The sequence below is a fragment of the Euprymna scolopes genome, chromosome 28 (assembly GCF_053919585.1).
Source record: "Euprymna scolopes isolate OS-2025 chromosome 28, ASM5391958v1, whole genome shotgun sequence".
Taxonomy (NCBI): Eukaryota; Metazoa; Mollusca; class Cephalopoda; order Sepiida; family Sepiolidae; genus Euprymna; species Euprymna scolopes.
The window spans coordinates 66411691-66435042 of record NC_136509.1 but is presented as its reverse complement, the minus strand read 5'-3'; the positions used below and the strand labels follow the sequence as shown (position 1 = coordinate 66435042).

The following is a 23352-nucleotide window of genomic DNA, read 5'->3' as shown; positions in this document are numbered from 1 at the left end:
TCTGAGTCTGTTTTGCGGATTGAATCATCGACTATTTAAACAATTCTTATTTATACTCAAGCAGAATATAATGACTTTGCGTATTTCCATGATGTACGTTGGTAAGAATCAGTCTTAAAACTAGTACTTGCTTAATATAAAGATATGACAATATTTCTCCAAACATATGGAAAGTTAACATTTTTTTAGATTCTGATTGGTTAGCTACTTTAGCGTTCATTGTGGATACAGTGACTCATTTAAATCATTTAAATTTACTACTTCAAGATAAAACTCATCTTATAAATGAGATGTATAATTATATTGCTTTTGGAAAAAAAACTTGTGTTGTGGAAACATCTTTTGCATCACAGAGCGTTGCAAATGGACAAAGAAACAAATAAAAATATGCACTCTGTTACACATCAACTTATAAATAAAGAAAATTTTCCATCATTACAAGCAAGGAAATCACATGATATAATCCAGGATTTGCAAAACGAATTTATATCATGTTTTGCAAACTTTTGTCTGCATAAAACTGATTTCAACTTGTTTGCTGTACACCATTTTGATGTGAATACTGTATCAGAATGTTTTCAACTAGAATTGATAAAAATGCAATAGGATGATCCATTAAGATCAAAATTTAATTCTAAAGATGTTTCACACAAAATATGTTTTCCTGGCAGAAAGTATTTCAAATTAGCAACTCTACAAAAAAGATGGCATCTTTGTTTGGAAGTACTCATCAGTGTGGACAATGTTAGAACAAATTGAAGCAAACTAAGAACAATTTTAGAACAAAATTTACTGGAAACCGTCTTTATATCTTGTTTTTAAAATCAACAAGTTTGAAATCTAATATTGAGACATTCTCAATTAATAATAAGTCCCCAAGTTTTCCATTAATTCTTTGGTTATTTATGATAGCTTAACACTGCTGCTATGTATTTATAAACAAATCATTTCAACAAGGTTTTCCATTGAATAAATACTTTTTAACTCCTATATTCATCTGTTGTTAATTTAAATTATTTTTACTAGTGGGATCTGTGGAAACTCCACAGCAGCATCTTTCATATGTAATATATTGCTGCTGGGCATTTTGTGGGCGTTCAGCATGAATAAAGACACCATCATATTATTCTGGCCCGTTTGTTAAATCTGTATCACCTTACTAAAATAATAACTTTGATATATTTCCTTGGCTGATTATTTTATTACAAGTACACTAATCCATTGACTGATATTTCATTATTTTTCATAATTCTTAGATATATTACTTATTTTGACAATCATTTTTTCATAATTTTGACCCGCTTTATTGCCCTTCCTTACTAAAATAATAACTTTGATATATTGTCTAGGCTGATTATTTCATTACAAACACACCAATCGATTTACTCACACTACATCATTTTTTATAATTCTTGGAAAATGTTACTAATTTCGACATATCATTTTTCATAATTTCACCCACATTGTCGCCCCACCCTTAGTAATATAATAACTTTGATATATTGTCTGGGTTTACTATTTCATTACAAAAACTCAATCAATCAACCTACATTTCATCATTTTTATGTATATTCAACACGAGATTAAATGTGAATATGCAGATCTGTTTACACTTTTCAATTTTTATCATCGACCTTCAAATGAAATCTGTTATGTCATTTTCTGTAGAGTAAAAATATTAGACTATTTGCCAGTTGACTGATTTTACGCAGTCACATTGCCTATGTTTAATGTCAAATAATGGATACATATTTGTTATAAGCGTTAAAAGATAACAAAAGCGAAAGGAAGAATAAAGTGAAAAAGCTAGAAAGGAACTGATATGCAAAAATCTAACGACAGTTAAACATGCATACATTATACATACATGCCTCCTGAATTTGTTGATGATACCATATGTGTATGTACATAAGTGGGTATGTTTACAATTATTTGTATTCGTATATATGGGTACTTATATATTCTATAAGTATATATATACATATATCTATACTTTTATATATATATAATATATAAATTCTATAATATATATTATACTCGTATATATGGTTTTTGTTTGTGTGTGTGTGTGTAATTCGTGTGTGGTACAATTTTCAATAACAGTTTCAAACATACACATAATTGCAACCATTTCAGTTTTGTTAAGTGTAGTGTCGCCATTGTAGTGGAGTCGGAAAAGGTGAAAGTAGGAACACGGTGACTTGGTGAGAATAAGAAGAACATTTATATCAAGCAAGGGTTAGTGGTACAGAAAAGGTTAGTAAGTCCGTGGGGAGTCATCTCTATACTTCTCATTGAGATAGTTCACATTGAGCGGTCTAGACTTGCTGATTATATGCCTAATGGACAAGTCCATCTTAGCGGTTATAAAGGTGTGTGTGTTCCCACAACATTTAATTTTTTTCACTTTAAAGGATTTTGATGTTCCTTGACAAAAAACTAATTTTTTTAGGTACTTTTTAATTTTAGATTTTCTTTTGTTTTTCTGATTTTGTCAATGTTTATTTTCATTATGATTTTAAATATTTAGGTTGACAGGGATTTGCATATGTAATTTTCCTTAATTTTTTATTAATGGCCTTTGTCTGGCTTGCTACTACCTATTATTATAACACGATCCAGCCCACGAGGTTAAATGAGTTGCCGACCCCTGGTCTATGTTATAAAGCTCAGAACAGTTGTCAAAAAATGCAGTAATTGAAACTTACATACAAATACCAGAGAAATTGTTTCAGGATATGTGCGAGTTCATTGCGTCATGTTGTCAGCAGTGTCTGGAACAAAATGGACATTTTGAGAACGTGGCAATACAATAAAGAGATGTAAGTTATAATACATTTTTGAAATTAAATGAATCTTAAGAAACACTTACTTTATAACAATTCAAAATGTAGGTACGTCTTTCTGATACATCTTTTTGTAGCTTCCATGAGGAAACAGGTTTAATTTTTGCAGCAACCTACACCAAAGGAAATATCAATTTATAGGGCATATTCTATAGCACCATTCCAGTAGGCAATTGCTGAACTTTCTTTTCATTGATTTTTGTCTGTTTTATATTTCTAAGCTTCTGTATATTTTTGTACAAAATGTAGAAATATACCCGTCCCAGGATTAGTAAAATTAATTTCTCAAACAGAACAATTTTGCACCACTTTTATGTGCCCTTAAGTCTTAAAATCTAGAGATAATGATACTAAAACTTTTTCTGAACTAAAAAAAACGTAATCGATGTGTGAATCACATACTAGCAAAAAACAAAAAAGCGACACACATAGGTCAAAAGGACAATATCATAGTAATCATTAGATGAGTAAATATAGTAAATTGGATAACTTAAGGAGAATGGGTCATCAAGAACTTGTTTACATTGGACTTGAAGACGGCCACATTGTAGTCAGCTGGAAAGCAGATAAACGGAAGAGAATTCCACAGGTGTGTAGTTCTTAGAAAGAATGAAGCTTTGTTCATGGAATTTACGTTTAGGTTTAGGCACAGATAAAGGGTGGGGGAAATTATTGATAGTGTTTACTGCCAAACGAGTATTTCTCGTGAATGTTTGGTGAGGGGGACCATAGATTGGAGCTCAGGCGAGTATTTGCCATGCTGTGTAATTTTAATTGTTAATTAATAATAATAATTATAAATAATTGTTAATTATACTTACAACTGTGAAATCTGTGCTTGTGTAGTATAAAAAGATAAAGTTTCATTCTAACACTTTAAAACAACTTTATTATCTTCATTATGGTGCTAATAAAGAGGAATAGAAAAGTGAAAAGTATTAGTAATAGAATAAGTCCATAAGTATGGACGAAGACAAAAGTTCTGTTTGAGAAAAGAGTTCATATATATGTACCATACACAGGTGTTGAAGTCGGGAACTGGTGGTAGCCAGGGTGTATTGTGCATCTTTATATCAAAGGCGAACTGAGGGCCAAAGGCTTGAGGAAGGAGGATGTTGCACCCAAAGACAAAAGTTTTTTGGGTTAGTTCGAACCACGTGGAATTGTTATTGGTGCCATGTCCTGATCAACAAAAGAGGGAGTGAACCGTATGTTAACCCTTTTTATCAACTTCTGTCATGTGATCAGCTCACGTGAGAGATGGCCTCTAATTGGGTAAGCCAGAAAGGAAGTCGAATGCGTGCACCAATCAGTGCTGAGATTATAAACTGAACATAGATTAAAAATTGTAAAACCACAAACTGTCATGTCCTCTGTAATTATATTTATTTGTAATTTTATTCATATTTAAACTTTCGTTTACAGTTTTATTTTGCTTTATTTACTTGTTTGGATATACACAAAAAATTTAAAAAAAAAACGTATTTCTGTTACTTGGTATTATAATAAGATTTATGTTAATAAGATTTCATTATAAAAAATTTTATTCTTAGAATAATTTTTGATTTTTTTTAGTTTTTGTTTCAATTGAAATATTTTTGTTTTACTTAATTATCTTAAACATTTTTGTGATAATGAAGAACTTTATTTTAAACTAACTGACTCAGCCTGGTGTTTCCCGGGATTATTTGATTGCAGTTAGTATAAAGCTGACTGGGAGTCTTTAAAAAATAACATAAAAAAACAACAAAAAACCGTAATATGAAATTGTGTAGAAAAAAAAGTGGAACAAAAAATAAAAGGGGAGGGGGTGACTTATAAATTTAGCAAGGAAAGGGGAAGTTTTGAAGGGTTACGCCACTCACTCCCACCACCGAGGGTGAGGGCTCCAGTGGGTGTCACTCTCTGATGTACATTGTAGACTTACCAAATTTGTCAGGATAACCCACCATGGGTTGGGGAAGGTTTTAACAGGTTACATTGCTCACCCTCACCAACGGGGATGGGGCCCCAGTGGTGTCACTTATATCTGAGAATCCTATGCATGCTCACATTATTTGACATAGAGCTATCAAACTTTCCATGTTAAGGGGGTTTAAAGACTACATAGCTCACTCTCACCAACATAGACATTATTTTAATAAAATATATATAGATATTATTTTAATAAAATATATATAGATATTATTTTAATAAAATATATATAGACATTATTTTAATAAAATATATATAGACATTATTTTAATAAAATTCGATATTCATGACATGATATAGGTTATTTGTTTAAAAAAAGTAACACTTCTTAAATTTGTTTATTTTTGGGATCAAAATTGCATTTTAAATTCTGTGACAGACATACAGTACTGTTCTAAACAAATCTTAACAAAATAGTATTAAATGCCCTAAGAAGTGTCCTTATGTTAAAAATGACTTGTAAGTACAAATGGAAACTAACACAAATGAAACAAAAATAATGTTCTCCTGTAGAAAAAAATCATAATTCATAATTCATCAAATGAAAATTGCCCTCGCATTACGGCAACTGCTGGTGGGTTGATTTGTCGGACAATGTTCTCTTTCTTGTAAAAGATCTTGTCCTCTTTCTTTGGCCATTTCCATAAGTTTCCTGATTTGTACATCACAGATACCTCAAAATCTTTGTCTGCAATAACATTGTTGACTTCACCGGTAAACTGTTCACCCTCATACAAAACTAAAATCCAGTTGTGGATGTTTATGACAACATTGTCAGGTATTATTTGTTCAGGATTAGGAATTCCATCATTCATGTCACTCATTGTTACTTTTTTCAGCAGCGTTAAATGTGTGTTCAACTTTGAAGATTTCATCTTTTGAGAATGTTGCTACCTTAAGTTGCCAAGAATTTCGAGCTTTGATGCAATGCAACTTCATGGTGTCAGTCACGACTAAGGTTTTTTTCCCATACTGGAAGTCTTGGAGCACATCTTTCTTTAATTTTGTCACTAGATATAAATATTATTGTTATTCCAGTATTCAAGTTTCTTGCCAATTCACAATAAGCTGCAGCATCATTTGGGCCGACTGTAGTGGTACGAACAATTTGCCAAACCGATCGCTTAACAGTACCACCAATTCCATCAACTGCACCTTTACCGTGCGAGGCTGCAAAAAAATTCCAAATAATTTTGAAATTGTATTCATTTCCCCATTCATGAAGGCTTGAAAACAGGAATCGTTGTTTGAATTGTGAAGATGTGAAAACATTCAACAACTTTATGGAGTCATACTTTTTACTGATACAATCAAGTAACTCTGACATGAAGGTGTATACAACCTCTTTCATCTGGTCTAAATTGTCAGAAACGATGGCAAAGCTCTCCTTGACATTTTGGCTAACCCAAATATGACCAATGAAAATGGTGACTTGCTGGTGAGACCAATGAGCAGATTGAATCTTATTCTGGTTGACAATGGATGCAATCTCTGAGAAAACCATTGCACTCTTCAAAAAGATTAGTAAAGTGATCTTGTTATTTTCTTTTGATGTACCTATGCACAAGAAAAGTATTCATTTGCTTTTCCAGGGCATCAAAAACGTCATTGACAGTTGCTGAAATTGGAATTTTTTCAGCAGGTTTGTCTGGTTTTTGTCATTGTTGATACTTGATCAGAGTTTGTCTATCTTCAGGTGATGGTTTGAACATTTTGATGGAATTTCTACAATCGTCAGATTTACGGTAGATACAGTCCTTATTGTACTCTCCGCATGTGACTTGCCCAACAAAGGCTGAAAATGTTAATGACAAATTGGTAAACTATTCAAGGGCTGTAAGAATAAGGCGAATATTTTCATGGTATTGACAAACGCAAACATTATGTGGTATTTGATCAAAAAGTTTAACTTGGAAGGGCCTAAGAGAGCAGAATTTTGAAAGGCCGATTGTGACTTCTTCAAACTCTTTTGTGAAGAGTTTATATGCATCTTAACGACATGAGTATGTATCCTATTTGCAAAGTTTTTTTCTCGTTTTTACCATTCACCATCTCTCGTAACTGTAACTTTTTGCTTTTTATGAAGAGAGCAGTTTTTGTTATTTAGATAAAAGGTTTAAATTATAATGCTTTAAAAACTAGTAAATGATTCTTATTATATATAATGTTTTATAAAAAGCATAAAAACCTTTCTCCAAACTGTTAGGATGCTTAAAAGATACTTTAAAATAAGCACATTACCATCAAAAAAAATTCTTGTGATGGACGTACAAAAATTAGTGTACATCCATCACAGCAATTTTCCTAAACTGAAAGTTTCCAGGTACAAATTTTTATCCAGTTTGTTTAGCCACAATATGCTTATTTAAAATCCAGAAAAAAACTTCAGTATTCCCACACGAGGTAAAGTAGGAAAACTTTTTGTTACTTTTTTGTGATGGACGTACAAAGAAAAAAATCCTAGCCTTTGAGCTTATAAAAAGGTAAATATTTTTGGACAATTTTCATCTTGAAAACCACTTTTTCCATTTTACATTAAATAAAAACACTAAAATCTTATCTAGTTAGGTAGAAAAGTAACTTATCTTACATTTGATAACATTTATTTGTTATATATTTAGTTTTTGACAACTTTTTTGTATCCGTGTTTAGTAATACAAACCCTTTTTATTTAATGTACCGTTTAGTTGGCTCGAAAAACAGTGTTTATTGGTATATTTGAAAAATACAAATGGTGGCAGATACTGTTCATTATGTTAAGTTTGGGAAAGTGAGTTAAAACTAAAACAATATACAAAATACTGTCAGAAACAAACTGAATATGTCAGCCTATGTCACGGTAACATATATTCGGTGGGTTTCTGACACTGTTTTGTATAGTTTTTAACTTATTTTCCCAATCTTAACATATTCAACATAGTCCGCAATCATTTGTCTTTTTCAAATTCATCAATAAACACTGTCTTTTTCGAGCTGATTAAGCATTTTACATTAAATAAAAACACTAAAGAATCAGTCCATTAAAGACCCATAGGTAGAAACGTAAATTACCTTCCATTTGCTTTCATTTGTCTGTTTTGGGACAACTTTTTCGAATCTGTGTATTATAACGCCCCCCCCCCCACCTCACCCAAATACTAATTAAAAACTCACATTTTTTTATACAAAAAACAAAATAAAAAACTCGATTTAGCAGTTCAACATTTTAGCAACATTCGGCTTAATTCACTGATTGTTAGTCAAGTCCAAGCTATGCTGGACGGAAACTCCTGAGAATCCATATCCAATTCTGCAAGAGTACCACTTTCTTTTACATTTTCACTTTTTTTTTTTCACTTTTTGGAGTGGATTGCTGTACTAAGAATATAAGAAACATGCATTTTATCTTTTTATTAGACTTTTCCATTACACTAAATTGAGCCACATCAACGCATGGCAGGGTACAGCTAGTACAATAATAAAACTAACATCTGCCTTTGTAATCACAATTCACAAATCTTGGACAAACATCAGATAAAATATTGACCTATTTGGAGAAACCTGTTTAAATATGACATGTTGCTTTAAGCAGAGCCAGACAAAAAAGAAAGTATCGAACATTTGGTAAACGGAAACAGATGTAGAAAAATTACATGTCTTCAATTCGTATTGCAAATAAATGTGCTGATTTAATGTTTTATTTTCTTATCTTTAAGACAATAAAAGATAAGATCGTCTCAAAATTGCTTCTTGTTTTAAACATTTTTGTCCCTTACTGTTCAACAGCCAACTAGCTTAGTTTATTTTTAAAGGTATTATCAGTATATGTATATATATATATATATTTATATAATTTGTTGTTTTCAGATATTGAAATTCAACTTGATGCTGAGAACAAGCCTGTCTTCTTCAAACCAGAGACAGTAAGCACAGAGACAGACAAGTCATGGAAGACACAACAACAAGTTACTTTCAATCTATTAGAAATGCTTAAAAACCCATCACAAAAATTGTCCGATTCCAGGTATGAAACAATGAAAGCCAATTTTACTCTTTAGCTGTAAGCCTATCTCTGCTCATTATTTTCATAGCAAGTGTTTTACTGAGCTCCAATCTATGTCCCCCCTGCCAATCTTTCACAAAAAAAAAACACTTGTCTAGCCAAAATTACTATCAATAATTTCCCCCACTCTCTGTCAGTGCCTAAACCTAAATGTGGATTATGTAAATAAAGCTTCATTTCAAGAACAGCCCGCCTGTGAAACTCTGTTCTGCTGGTCTGTTTTCCAGCTGACTACAACATTGCCATCTTCAAGTCCAATGAAAACAAGTTCTTATTGAACTGTCCTCGTTAATAATCTGATTATATCAAATTTCCACCACAAACGATTACTTCACCACTGTCCTAATGATCCAATAACTGCCATACACACATTAAGCCTTATCCTCTAGTGACCCCAGGGCCTTGATATGTGATGACACCTTTGTAAAAAAAAAAAACCACAATAGCAGTGCCTCTACTCTTGCCCCACCTCTCAAGAAAAATTAAGGGTGACTCTCTTCCCATTTCCATTGTTTAAAAAAAGAAGAGGAGCTGCTGCATCTGAACTTTCAAAATATTTGTTCAAAATCACAAATTCATGACTTTATTTTCAATTAAGTTGTATATGTCATACGTCCCGAGAATTAATAACCACAAATAGTGATTGAGATTTAGCAAATAAGATAAAATAAACTGGAAATCGTAAATCGCAATAAACAAAATGAATAAACCAAATCTAACAATATAACGATGGCAAATATTAACACTAGTTATAATCAGATATATATTTAGAATAGATTAGAAAAGAAAATATGATATATTTTACATAATTTAGTATTTAATTTAAAACTGATAACCAGAGCTAATAATTGTATTTTATAATTATATGTAATTAATGAATTAAATATGAAATTAGCATATGCAATAGAAGTCATGAAACTTGAAATATTCTCAGAATTGACCTAATTTCAATATTTGGACATGTTAAATATATTTTTATTATATACTAGCGGGGGTACCCGGCGTTGCCCGAGTGTTTGTTTCCGGGACGGGGGGGGGGGGGAGTTTTAAAAAATGTTATGGTAGGTAAGTAGGAAGGATCAAACCCGGAGTTATGAGTAAAAGTAGGAAAATAAAGTGTGAAAAAAAAACAAAAAAAAACATCTGCAACGTTAACAGTTCGGCCACCAAGAAAAGTCCATTCCAGTTGTTTAGGAAAAAAAAAAAACAAAAAAAAAACGACTACGGTAGGTCGGCGCGAACGTGAAAATATAATGTGAATTGTCCAGCACGCTAACCACTACGCCACAGGGCACTGCAGCTTAGTTTAGTGATTTTAAATAACTTCACATGAAAGAACTACGAAGCCAAACCGGTGTTCTCTTCTCAACTGTTCCTTGTGAACAATCCCCAAACGGTGTTAAGTGGTGGCAGGGGGAGGAGGAATTTATTAGAGAGAAAATATTTTACCACTTCCATTGATCTTAACTGATTTTGGCCGTGACTTCTCAGCAGAAAAAGTATAGAAATCTAAGATTATCGAGGAATTTGAGAAATAATAAGCTTATAACACACCTCAGATATTGTTCTGCCGTTTGTGCATATTATATTTGCATGAAATATCTTGATTTTTAATCCTATTAATGTCAAAATCAGACGGGAAAAAATGAGTTCATTTTATTTATATAGAGATAAATTAAAAAGTAAATGGACTAGTGTAAGAATACTGTTAAGCGATCGGTTTGGCAAATTGTTCGTACCACTACAGTCGCCCCAAATGATGCTGCAGCCTATTGTGTATTGGCAAGAAACTTGAATACTGGAATAACAATAACAATTTTTAAAAATCATAATACAATAAAATAAAAGTAGAATTAAATTTTTGAATGTTGATTTAAATACTCATTTAATTGAAATAAGAAAGTATTATATGATTAGTGTGTTGACCTCCAAAATCAACCAAATGTGATAATAAAAAAAAGATATAAAACATTAGTTATAATAAGATATATCTATGGAGTAAATATGAACATGAAAGAGAGTTGTAGTAGTAGTAGTAGTAGTAGTAGTAGTAGTAGTAAAAATTTTTTTACATTAATTAAATGTTAATAATTTTAGTTTGGAATTATAGGTTAAAATATATTAAACTATCAAATTAACATACGGAATTTAGGGTATGGAGCTTGAAATATTCTAGCTGTTAGTCTAATTGCAACATTTAAACATGTTAAATATGAGTTTATATTAAAATTTCAAATAAAAATGGTAAATAGTAGGATAAGAGACTATAAAATATTATGTTAAAATTACATTAACAATTGTAAATTAGAGGCAAAATGAGAATAAAACTTAAATATTATTTTAAATACTCATTTAATTCATTAAAATAATATATTATTATATGATTAATGTACTTTTAAACACAAATAAAACTGGAATTAGGATTTCTTTAAGTTAAATAAAAATTGTACTAATTAATTTAACCAGTTTGAGAAATTATTATTAATACTTGATTGAAGAATATTAGAATGTAACAATTACAGGAAAAGTTATTTCTTAAAGTAAAACTTTCAAAATAATTAAAATATAAAAAAATAAATAAATAAAATAAATAAAAAATAAAATTGTAGTAATTAAGTAAATAAAATTTAATATTAAGCTGAATAGGTTATAAATACATAGTAGCTCAAATTATAATAAAAATGTTTTTATTAATGGATATAAATTAAAAAATTATAAAAAAATTTAACAAAATATGCAAATTAATTAATGAATATATGATAGATTAAACTAAAATATTTGTAGATAATAATCACAATTTAATGATATTTATACAGATATCAAATAATTTTATTGTTACTGTAGAATTTATGGATAAAATTTAAAATAAATTAAGTATGTGATCTAATTTCAGTATATTAGGATACAGTTAAAAAAAATAAAAATTCGGATATATTTGAATTCAATAAATTAGTAGATGAATTATAATTATGGAAGGATAACTAATAGACACACCAGCTAATCGTTCATTCGAATATTATAATTTAACTGTGATTATTGGTAAATAAAACTCATAAATATAGATTATTTTATACTGAAATGGTTTAAATGTTAATATTTAATTTGAATAAATAATTAACTTCAATTTATAGTACAAATTGGATTAATAAATAATATATAATAAAATAATAAAACTAGATAAATATATTATTTATCAATATCATAAAATCGTTTCATATAAGTAGGTTTTGATAAAGGGAAACAATTCATTTAAAAGTGAATTATCGAGCTTTTAACTGTATGTAAACAAATTATGATAAAATATTACAAAGGGAAATTTAATGTTAAAATTAAGTAAGATTAATGAAAAATAATTAAATGACAATAAAAAATTACAATATATGTTATAATAAATTTAATTAAAATAGTAATAAATCTGAATTATATGTGGATATAAAATTCAGATGAAATAAACAATTGGTATAACCAGAAATAGAACATATATATTTTGTTACTTGTTTTGAATAAAATCAAATAAATATATAGACATATGTTATATATATTACAATTATTAATATTATCTAAGTAAATATATATAGCTTAATTATAAGTAATAAGTTAATAAAATATTAAATACAATAGTTTTAGTGCATATCAAAATGAATACAATTTATTAATACAGAAATTTAAATTTTAGTGACTTTACTCGACAATTTAAAATGGCGTAATAAAAGATAAAATAAAAGATAATTGCAACTTCTCTTCCAATTTTCGGATTTTGTAATCATACCCAAATGCATTTTATTTTCTTTTTGTGGATTAATAGTTGATATTTCTTCTGATGAGTTAAGGGGAAAATAGATTCATTGATTGATATAATAATTAAACGAATTATTTTGCACTACGAAACAGTTACTGTCAAGAATTATAAATGTCAACATAAAGGAATAAATTGTAACATCATGAAATTTGGAAGATATACTTTTGTCATTTGTTTTTGTTGTATATATATATATTTATATATATATTAGAAAAATGAAACAGAAGAATGTTGTGTTTTTGTTTTTGTATTAATATTTTTTGTATTTTGATTAGTTGAAGGAAAGTACTTATTTGAACTTTTGTCTAATCAAGAGTCTATATCTAAATATAACATTCACTGCCACAAAGACACTAACCCATAATCTACCTTCAGCTAAAAATAACTCTTGAACAAAGACACTAACCCATAATCTACCTTCAGCTAAAAATAAGATTAAAGATAAAACAATCCAGTTTTAACAAAATAGCATCAGGCAAGAAAGAGTTAAACTGCATAGAAATGTTAATTATTTTGTCACAAATAATTTAAAAATCTCCCTTCAATAAAAATGATCCAAATAATATTGTAAGCAACCAAAAGAAAAGACAAACTAGAGTCTAAAAATGGACAAGAATACTCACACAAGAACAGTCAAATAGTAAAACCCTAAAACACCTTCAAAAAGGAAAAACATTGTAAAACCTGGAAGAAAAAGAAAGTTTGAGCTGATAATGACTGAAAGCTAAACACCCACAAAGCCACAAATTAACAATTTCTGTTTATAATGTCAAATAAAGTAAAGTATTTACTATTTTGGCATTAAATGATCGTCAAAAATGTTATATGCTTAAAAATAGATAAACAGACCAAATAAAGAATAGACCCTGTAGCAGAAGAGGACGGGCGCACATTTCAAGTAACACCATGGTTCGACCTTGACATTGGCGTTAGGTGTTTTTAAACACGTCAAATAGCAGATATGGTCGAATGTTTGCGAGCAAGATTTTTTCAAATACATTTATAAAACTTTTTAAGATTTAAAAGAAAAATATATATTTACAAAACATTTTTTTAATGTTAAATATTTACAAAACTTTTAAGGATTAAAAAAAAAAACTTTCTTCTATTTACACAAAACTTTTTAATGTAAGTAAAAAAACGAACATATTTAAACAAAACATATTTTTAAATAAATGGGTGTCTTTCTGAGTTTTTTTTTTTTAAATATATTTACAGAACTTTTTAATAAAACTAATAATAATTATAGTTATAATAAAAAATGAATAAATAAACAAAAAGAGTGAGCTATATTAATTACAAAACATTAAAAACCAACGTTATAACTGAGAATTTCAGATGCTAAAACTTACTTGTATTTAATTTGCCCTTGTAGAGAAGTAAGCTAATAGCCAGTTTCTTTTAATAAAAATAAAAGTTATAAAAAGATTTGTATCCTGTGATACTACATTTCATCTTTATAAAAATAAAAGTTATAAAAAGATTTGTATTTTGTGATACTACATTTCATCTTTATAAAAATAAAAGTTATAAAAAGATTTGTATTTTGTGATACTACATTTCATCTTTATAAAAATAAAAGTTATAAAAAGATTTGTATTTTGTGATACTACATTTCATCTTTATAAAAATAAAAGTTATAAAAAGATTTGTATCCTGTGATACTACATTTCATTTTTATAAAAATAAAAGTTATAAAAAGATTTGTATCCTGTGATACTACATTTTGTCTTTATAAAAATAAAAGTTATAAAAAGGTATGTGAATAAAATAATATATTTTTTAAATCTTGTTTATGCTTGTTGCTTATACTTGTGATTTTATTATGCATAAAAATTGCCTCAGTCTAGAAGGATTTCTTCTTCACTGATCACCGATATACATAACACTTTAAATAAATATTGAATTGTATATCTAAGTTTGGCAACAGGTTTTAACTTTTGCCTATTTATAACTGTATGTCTATATGTATTCCAACAAAGCAAGCAAAAGGGTTAGTTTTTGGATGTAGTATTGTTGTACTAGTACAAATATGTGTGATGCTGCATGTTTAATGAAGTGCACAGATGCATTTTATTGCAGGCGGCAGAACTGCAGCAGGAAAAATATTAGTGAATAGAAAAGATCACCCAAGAAATTGGAGAAGTTGAAAATACATTGGGATTTTGAAAAGAGGAATGTGTGCTTAGAAATCAGACTACTTTAAATTCTACAAAATTAATTTCTCTCTAGATATCCTGGTCAGTAAGTTTTTATGTCCAGTGGTAAAACAGTCCATTATTTTTTAAGTAGATTGGCTGTGTGGTCTATCCTAAATGACAATATCATACAGATTTGAACAAAACATGGCAAGGGAAGTTGTTTGTTTCGGTTTGGCTCTGAATACTAATCAGGAATTTAAGTAGCCTGATCTGTTGTTTTATGTTCGGTTAGAAGTGATTATCATTCTAACTGAAAGCATGCCGTTTGGTATAGAAAATCTCTTTACAGCATTGACTGAGATTATGTGGTTAACATTAAGGTCAGTGTTGAAAGGAAGCAGATAATTTTAACAAAGATACTAATGCACACACCCACAAGCTTAGAATAGTTCAATTTGTAAACTTGCATTTTCATAATCTCATGAATCATAATAGACAGCTTTTTTAACATGCCTTATAGAGAAATCCATCTCTTATTTATACTGCTTGTTATTAATATGATTTTCTGCTTTGTTTTTGTCTTTCTAGTGCTCCGAGAGTTTCTCGAAGGTAAGTGTCATATGTGTTTTCAGAATAAAGTACAGGATGTAGAAATCGATTCTTATCAAAACCAAGCTGAATTTGCTCTCAGTTCACAAAGTTTGCTAATCGAAATATTTGAAATTAAAATTTGAAATAATAAACATTTCATTCATAAGTTTCTTGTAAACACAAAACTGAAGCATGTATTCATATAAACAGATGGATACTAAGACTTTGCTAATTTTGATAACAAATTATTTATCTTTTCAATCAGACTGTAAAAAAACTAAAAAGAAAGAAGAAATCACTTAACCTGGACATTTGTATGTGTAGAGTGGTCTTATTTACTTACAATTAAAGAAAGAGAAAGGTATCACCTTCACTCTATCTGCTCTTTATGACTTTTTCTTGTTTATGACTCGTCAGTATATCTTTCTTTTTAGCCAGCGATATTAGTTTACTTTAAATTACTTCTCTTGAAAATTTATAAACAAATATGATTCTTGTCCAGAATTCACCATATATTAAAAAACAAAATTAAAAAACATCTGCATGATGTTCATATCTATGACAGAAAAAAAATATCATATTTCAAAAAGCATATAAATTGATAAAGTAGTTTTATTTTTATTAAGAATACCAAATTTTATGAGTAAGCAAAAAGGGACTGGTCTCATGTCACCATCTTGAATAAATAAGGGCAGATAATTCTACAATTATTCAAACTTGAAAGATCAGCCTTGTAATGTTTAGTTTCCAATTAATCGCATAAAATTGGTTAACAATGATTTTCTTTTTAAAAATAGAACTACTTGATCAATTTACATGATTTTTGGAATGTGTTTTTTTTTTGTTCCATCACAGGTGTGTACATTACAAAGATTTTCTTTATTTTTATTTTTTAATCTAGAGAAAATTCTGGACAATCACCATAAATATTTTAAGAAAAGTTTTATGGTTATCCTTTTTAAATTAAATCACTTTGATGATTACTGTTAATAACAAAAGGTAAGCAGATATATATAATACCTCAAAGGAGATGAACACTTCTGCCTTGCACTGTTCCAGGTTACCTTTCGGCAAGGTGCAACTCCTGTTATCCTCCCTCTGGGTTTTGGAGAGTTTCCATATGAGATTCCTCAACAGTGATGAAGGCTATGTATCTAGGAAAGTGGTGCTCTGTTGAAAATTCAAATCAGATAGAGGGAACCTGTTGGCCCTGTACTGCAATTTTCTAGTGATGGTGTCGGAGACAAAACCACTCACTTTCAATTTGTCATGAGCCAGCACGGAAGTAGTAAGACTCACGAAACTGTCATGAGAATGCTCAAGTCAGTATGCAATCTGGTCTAATTTGTGATAGCAAAAACACAAAAAGAAATCAACAAAACTATATGTATGACAAAAAGAATACAATAAAATGACAAACATTAATTTATTATGAACCACTCAAAAATAATTACGTAAATTAAGTATACAAATGTTTGTCTCTGCTCTATAACAGTATTTCCAATTACTATGTTGTATTATTGATTTATGATACAGCGTTCTTCAGTCACACGCTATTGTTGTTGTTGTTGTTGAGGAGGAGACGACCGCAGATGACGTCGTTGATTTCGAAGCCTATACTTTTTACTCTGTATGCCGTTGCTGTGTTCATGATTGCCTCCCATTCGTTTTGTTTTACCCATGTTGTCATAAAGTATGGTACGATGTAGTCCTTTGATTCTGGTTGAGCTCAGGCGTATTCGCCGAAGTATTGGTATTTTCCGTTACTTTCGTATCTTTTGAAGGTATGCGTTCATGTTGCTGGTTTTGATCATGTTTTTGAATGTTCTTTTTAGTGTGTATGTTCGTTGGATGTTTCCTGTTGCTGTGGGCAGGCCGGGTCCGATGTGGATACCACCCATCCGTTAGATCCCGATTCCGAGTTTTGTTCATTAGTACCCTCGTCCATTTGCGGCCTATGTATATTGTCAGTGCTGCCAACGGCGGTATTATCTCGGAAATACTTGTCCAATCCCAGTGCGTGTTTGGCCCTGACAGCAGTACGAGCAGCAGTTCTGATGATTCCTGTGTCCTAATTGTTTCGTACGCAAGTTCGTGTAATTTTGCTGCTAGATCGAGTTTGTTTCGTGGAGTGTTTTAAAATTTTTTGCGGTCTGTCCCTGGTCCTAGAAATTTGTATCCAGGTACTGTGAATTCTAGTTTTGTGTGGCGTCTTTTCCGCAGAGGAGGCATAATGAATTGTTTCTTTGGGATGTTTTCTTATATAGTTAAATGTAGGTCATTATGCGTAACTATTGCGGCATGTTTATTTATAGCTCGGATAATATTTTATTGTTATCTAAGGTCTGGTTACTAGTAATGGCACTATTACTTTTACATTGATGGGTCTAAAGTCTGGTGTACAATTACTACACGTTGTTGTTGTTGAGGGGGAGGAGGAGCAGCATCATTCATGATGATGTTTTTGTTGACATTCATTTCCTTGATATCTTTCAATTTAGAATTCTTTCTAGAAGGATATCAAGTACTTACAAAAGGGACCATGTGAAGGTTGCCATCATCCGTAAGTAAAAGTGTTTCTGTGGAACAAATTGGGTTCAAACTTGACACATCTAGGTTGTCAGTCTTTGTCATTAACCACTGGACCACCATCACCTCCCTGGTTTTATTGCTGGTGGATTGCTGTTCTGTTTATGGTCCACCTTCCTAGGCTTTAACTTCTCTTTGAGAAGAGGGTTAGTTCATTGCCAATCGCTTTGGGCAGGCCTGCTAGGGAATACCAGCAGGACTGCTCAGACATTTTTGTAGGCTAGTGTGCACTGACTTCATAAAACTAGACGTGGCCTTGTGTCTAATTTGTTGATAAAGAGGTAAATAATATGTTGTATTATTGATTCAAATGCTTTAATGCTTATATAGTTGTAAAAAATGAAAATAAACTTTGTATTTATTCATTTATATGAAAGGAAAATATACTTTTTAAATGCATCACTAATGTCTATTCATATACTTTCAAAAGAGACCTTGAGTTTTATGTGCTTATTGCAAACAGAACAATTGAGTAAACGATGTCATCAGAAACAGTAGTCATGCATTTATACAAATTGTTCTTATCACTGGCAGAAAGTTGTTGCACATGCTTTCAAATAAATGTTTTCTGACAGGCATTTCTAGTTAGGTATATGTACTTTCAACTGCAGCAAAAAGATATGAAGTCAGTTAAACGTGTGGGTAATTCCATATCTCATAAAGATTATAATACTTGCCAAGAACATTCCTCAACAGAGGTACTTCAGGTGATCAATGATAAACCATTGTTGTCTGATGAAGAATAAGATGAGGCATTTTTTGTTAGTAACAAAAACCACGATATCTGCTTAAAAAAAAAAGACTCTTTACGCATAGTGGTTCATGCTAGATAGGTTTTCTCAACGTTTTTGGTCTATAGCAGCAACAAAAGTTGTTATGTCTGTTTTTTTAGACCTGCTTAAATCTGTAAGTTTTTTTGGAGAGACACTGTTCCCACCAGAGATTAGTTCAAATTGCTGCTCACAATGCAATGATTTTGATCATATCAGTGATTTTGTATTTCCTCTACCTTTTCTCCATTTCATTTTTCAACCTATCAGTAAGTTTCCATTTTCATTGTTTTTCTTATTGCTTTCTATTATGAAATTCGTTCCAAAATAAAACCTCCTATTTTTTAACTCAAAAAGTTGAAGCACTATGAAGACAGGAATGATACCATTAAAACAAGCAACATTTTATGCTCCAGAATTTATTTTTCTACATAGTCACCACCATTCTCAATGCACTTTTGCCAGGAATTCAGTTTCACATCTCTGCACGTCAATGACAGGGGTTGCTTTCTTAGAGTCTCACACCATCAATATCTGCAGCAGAGAGATGAAACTTTCAGGTCATGAAGAATGCATAAGTTCAGTCATTACAACAATTCAATTTGCAATCTCCTCTGATCCATTCAGGTGAAAAAAAAATATTACTTTTGATACGCCCATCATATATGAGTGATTTTCATTTTTTTCCCTCCCTCTGCTTCTCTTACTATTGTCCCATTTTTTTTGTACCCCTGTTCTGTAATTTTTTATTTTCTCTACCTTTGCTACCTGTTCCCTCATTGTTTTCAACCTGTTATGTCAGAGATTTCCTATTTTTCTTCTCTTCCTGCTTCTCTATTTTTATCACCCTGCTTTATCAGTGATTTCCTCCCTGTTCGGCCATTTTTTTGTTTAACCTGTTCTATCAGTATTTTTATTTTTCCTAATTTTTCCTCCTGCTTCCCAGCTGGAAAAATTATGGCTTGACTTGACAGAACTTGTTGAGAAAATAAAAAAGAAAAAGTTGTGTGACATGATCTAGGCAATGCAAACTTTGACGAGAGAGATGAGCATCAAAGTGATGACTATGAAGCGAGTACTGAACAAGGATTTTTCACTACTCTTCATATAAGACTTGGTTAACTACTCACCACCAAGACTAAGAGAACTGCCTCATGTAACGCAAGCAACTCATTAAGTCAAACACTCAGTTAAGCTGATGATGCTCTAACTCAGGACTAGTTTCACAATATGCAGAACAGCAGGTGGCTATAAAGTTTCAGATGTCATGAAGAACAAGTCACCTCAAACTGTGATGGTCATTGAATGTGTTTCCAGAGAAGTTCCATCCCATATCCCACAGTCAGAAAAGGAACACTACTCAATTCAGATGGCTTTATTGAGTTGTTTTCCACCGTTGTCAAGCGCTGGATAGAGGAGATGACTGTGGGAAGGACATATAAGTGTAGCAACAAAATTCAACATACAAAACACCTCTGATAAAACACAGAAATGTCTGCTTGGAACTTTCACAACTTTATTAGTCTTAACATTTCCCAACTCACCTGATTGAAACCCTCATGAAGAATTAAATGTCAGACACATTTGAGAAAGACAAACCATATAATGGGCCCAATCTACACCATCCACATCAGGGGTCTCTAACCTTGTCGAACTGCACTCGATATGACAGGTGCTCTTTCGATTGTACATTGTCCCATCACAAGTTGGCCTATTGATCATCTTCACACTTTGTGTTTCCATGGCGGGGTGCTTCGCCTCTCAACGTAATCATCTCCTATCCTGTGTAATCTTCATTAATCCCTCTGCTGGTCCTTACAAAATAAAAAGTCCTCACCACAAACAAACAGGACTCCGGTTTATAACAATAACTATTTATTAAGTTCATTACTTCACAACGGCTACTGTCTAAATTGAGATGACTGACTATAGCAGTAAACAATGTATGACCAGACAAGTAAAGTCATAGATTTCCCATTAAAACAGGCTGGTTAACATCATAATATCAGGCCCTGAGGGCCCCCAAGTCGGGAGCGCTTGAGCAGCCCAGCCGTTCAGTTTGCTGGCTACGACTCTAATTCTTTTAGAATTCCTTTTTCTGAATCCAAGCTTTTCTCCTCACCTCTACCCCAAAGAGTAGTTAAAAAAACATCCTTTCTCTCTTCCTCTCAGAGCCTCCCTTTGTCTCAACCACTCAACTTCTTTCTCTCTCTCTTTTCTGGAAGTGGGGGGGGTTGGTTGTTCACACTGATATCTAATGGCAGTTTCCTGGGTTTCTTCATTCAGCACTGTATGCGGCCCTTATCAGCAAATGCCACTTCTTAATACAAACATCTCCTCTGACATCTCAGAGATAATTCCAATTCTGTCTCCATTTTTGTAACAATATACCATATGGTTTGCATGTAACAAGCCTATAATGACAGCTCGGTGGTTGGTCTTATTTTGCTAGTAAGTCTTTGCATTTCTCTACATTCCTCCACCCCATCCTGTCCGGTAAAAGACCCCACCTCACCGCAATATGCACCTCGCTACATGCATTCATGACACCATAGTGTCACAACCATACCACCTGCAAAATCAAGGATAAGCTGATTGTCAAGATATAACTTGTATTCATGTATCTCTCAGAAAACACTATGAATACAGCATGCTTCAGACTGAGATCCTTCCTGAAAGCCATGCTTGAAACGCAGGGTGTCTTATTCGAGTGAGCTGTATTCTGCAACAATGTCAAATTTGTCTCAAACAACTGGTTCAAGATGCAAAAGTTCCATGTTGTGAGAGTACTGCATTATTTTATACAGCATGCGTAGTGCAAAAATAGGTGATGCCTACTCTTCTTCAGGCTTCAGAGCACTTGTATTACATGGTCTTACCAAATGGTCACCCATTTTAGCACTAGCCATGCTCAATGACAATGAACTAACAGGGACTGCTGTGTCAACATATTGATGTTGTGTGTGTGTATATATACTAGCAGTTCAGCCCGGCCTTGCTCATGACTTTTTATCTTCGTCATACCAATTTTATCTTATTTTTACAGCAACAAAAAAACATTTTTCACACACACACACATATATATATACATACTATACTATATATATACTATATTATATATATATACTAGCAGGGGGTACCCGGCGATGCTCGAGTGTTTTGAGGTAAATCAAAACTCCGGGGAGGGGGGGGGTGTTAAAATAATAATAAAAAAAGTTTTGGTAGGTGAGTATGAGGATCAAACCCGAACCCTTGAGGTAAAGTTGGAAATTAAAGTTTGAAAAAAAAAACAGTACGACGTTAACCATTGGGCCACCGTGACATACAATAGAGACACTTGTAATTTATTTAGTTAACTCTTAAAAACAGGTGTCCGCAATAAAAGTTAACTCTGCTGCTTCCATTTGACCTAATTAAGAAGGTCAAATAGAAGTCATGCAGTTAACTTTTAGCATTTGGGTTTGTTTACCCAAATTTGACTGTTTTTTTTCCCACCAGATGTTGGGGAGGGAGAAACCAGCTCCCAATTGTCCAGATTGATTAGCAATTATCTGATATACAACATTGATCAAAGGTGATTGCTTCTGGGTCGTTTCCTGGCGCGATGCCGAGTACACCTCTGTTTGAATTAGTTTCGCTTTTTATACAAAAAAGCCGAATCAACACGCAAGAAGCCAAAATAGCAATAATTTTGTAAAGGTCGACGTAAATAAATTTAAACGCGACACGCTTTCCCAAATCCTAGATATTATTATCTAGGACCTATATAAATAGTTGTAAGCGATAGTAACGAACCCGGGAGCGTGTGCAAGAAAAGCCTTTGCCAGACATACACAAAATGGTCACACACATTTTGTCTTTTATATATATAGATATATACTAGCAGGCTGCCCGGTCGTAAAATACACTTAAATATGATATTTTGATTAATGTAGATTTCATATTTATTATTTTTATTATTATTATATTATATTGGACCTAATATATAATAATAATTAAAAAAGTTTTTTAAAAAAATTGACTTGTGTGCCACTACCAAAAACGAAACCAAAACGTTTAGCTTACGATTTACTTTTTCCTTTGCCATTAATGCCTGAGCTATGAAGACATGTTTGCTGCAAGGCTAAACATTTTGCATGAACCAATAGCTATTACGTTACACATGCAAATTCGTAATGCCGTTGTTCGACCTTCACCTGGCAAATTCCATTTCTTAAATTTTCACACTTTTGAATAGATTTACCCCAGCTAAATCCAGATATAAAGTTTTGCATGGGTTCGAATATCCTATATATTAAGTTTGATGCCTGTAAACCAAAAACTGACAGAGGAGTTTGGTTAACAAAATTTTTCAAACAAATATATATACGCATACATAAATATGTATAGAAAAGCTTTGTGTTAACTGTAACGTTTTTATGCAAATATTATGCAAGTATAAATCATGTATGAATATAATTACATGTAATCTCCCCAAATATTATATAAATCATGCATGAACACGTAATAGTTAACTAAAGATGATCATCTATATATATAAAAGCGAAAATGTGTGTATGTAGTTATGTTTGTTTGTATGTGTGTTTGTCTGTCCACTAAA

The 23352-nt window shown here is 31.5% G+C and overlaps 1 protein-coding gene across 1 annotated transcript in view; it reads left to right on the top strand.

Annotated features, from left to right (window-relative positions):
* LOC145249687 (FAST kinase domain-containing protein 5, mitochondrial-like) overlaps positions 1-23352 on the top strand; it is a 184977-nt gene that overhangs the window by 112883 nt on the left and 48742 nt on the right. Inside the window, exons 4-5 of the mRNA XM_080111485.1 lie at positions 8667-8823; positions 15391-15411. Coding sequence (XP_079967611.1) covers positions 8667-8823; positions 15391-15411 — 178 coding nt within the window. The remainder of the gene's footprint in view (positions 1-8666; positions 8824-15390; positions 15412-23352) is intronic.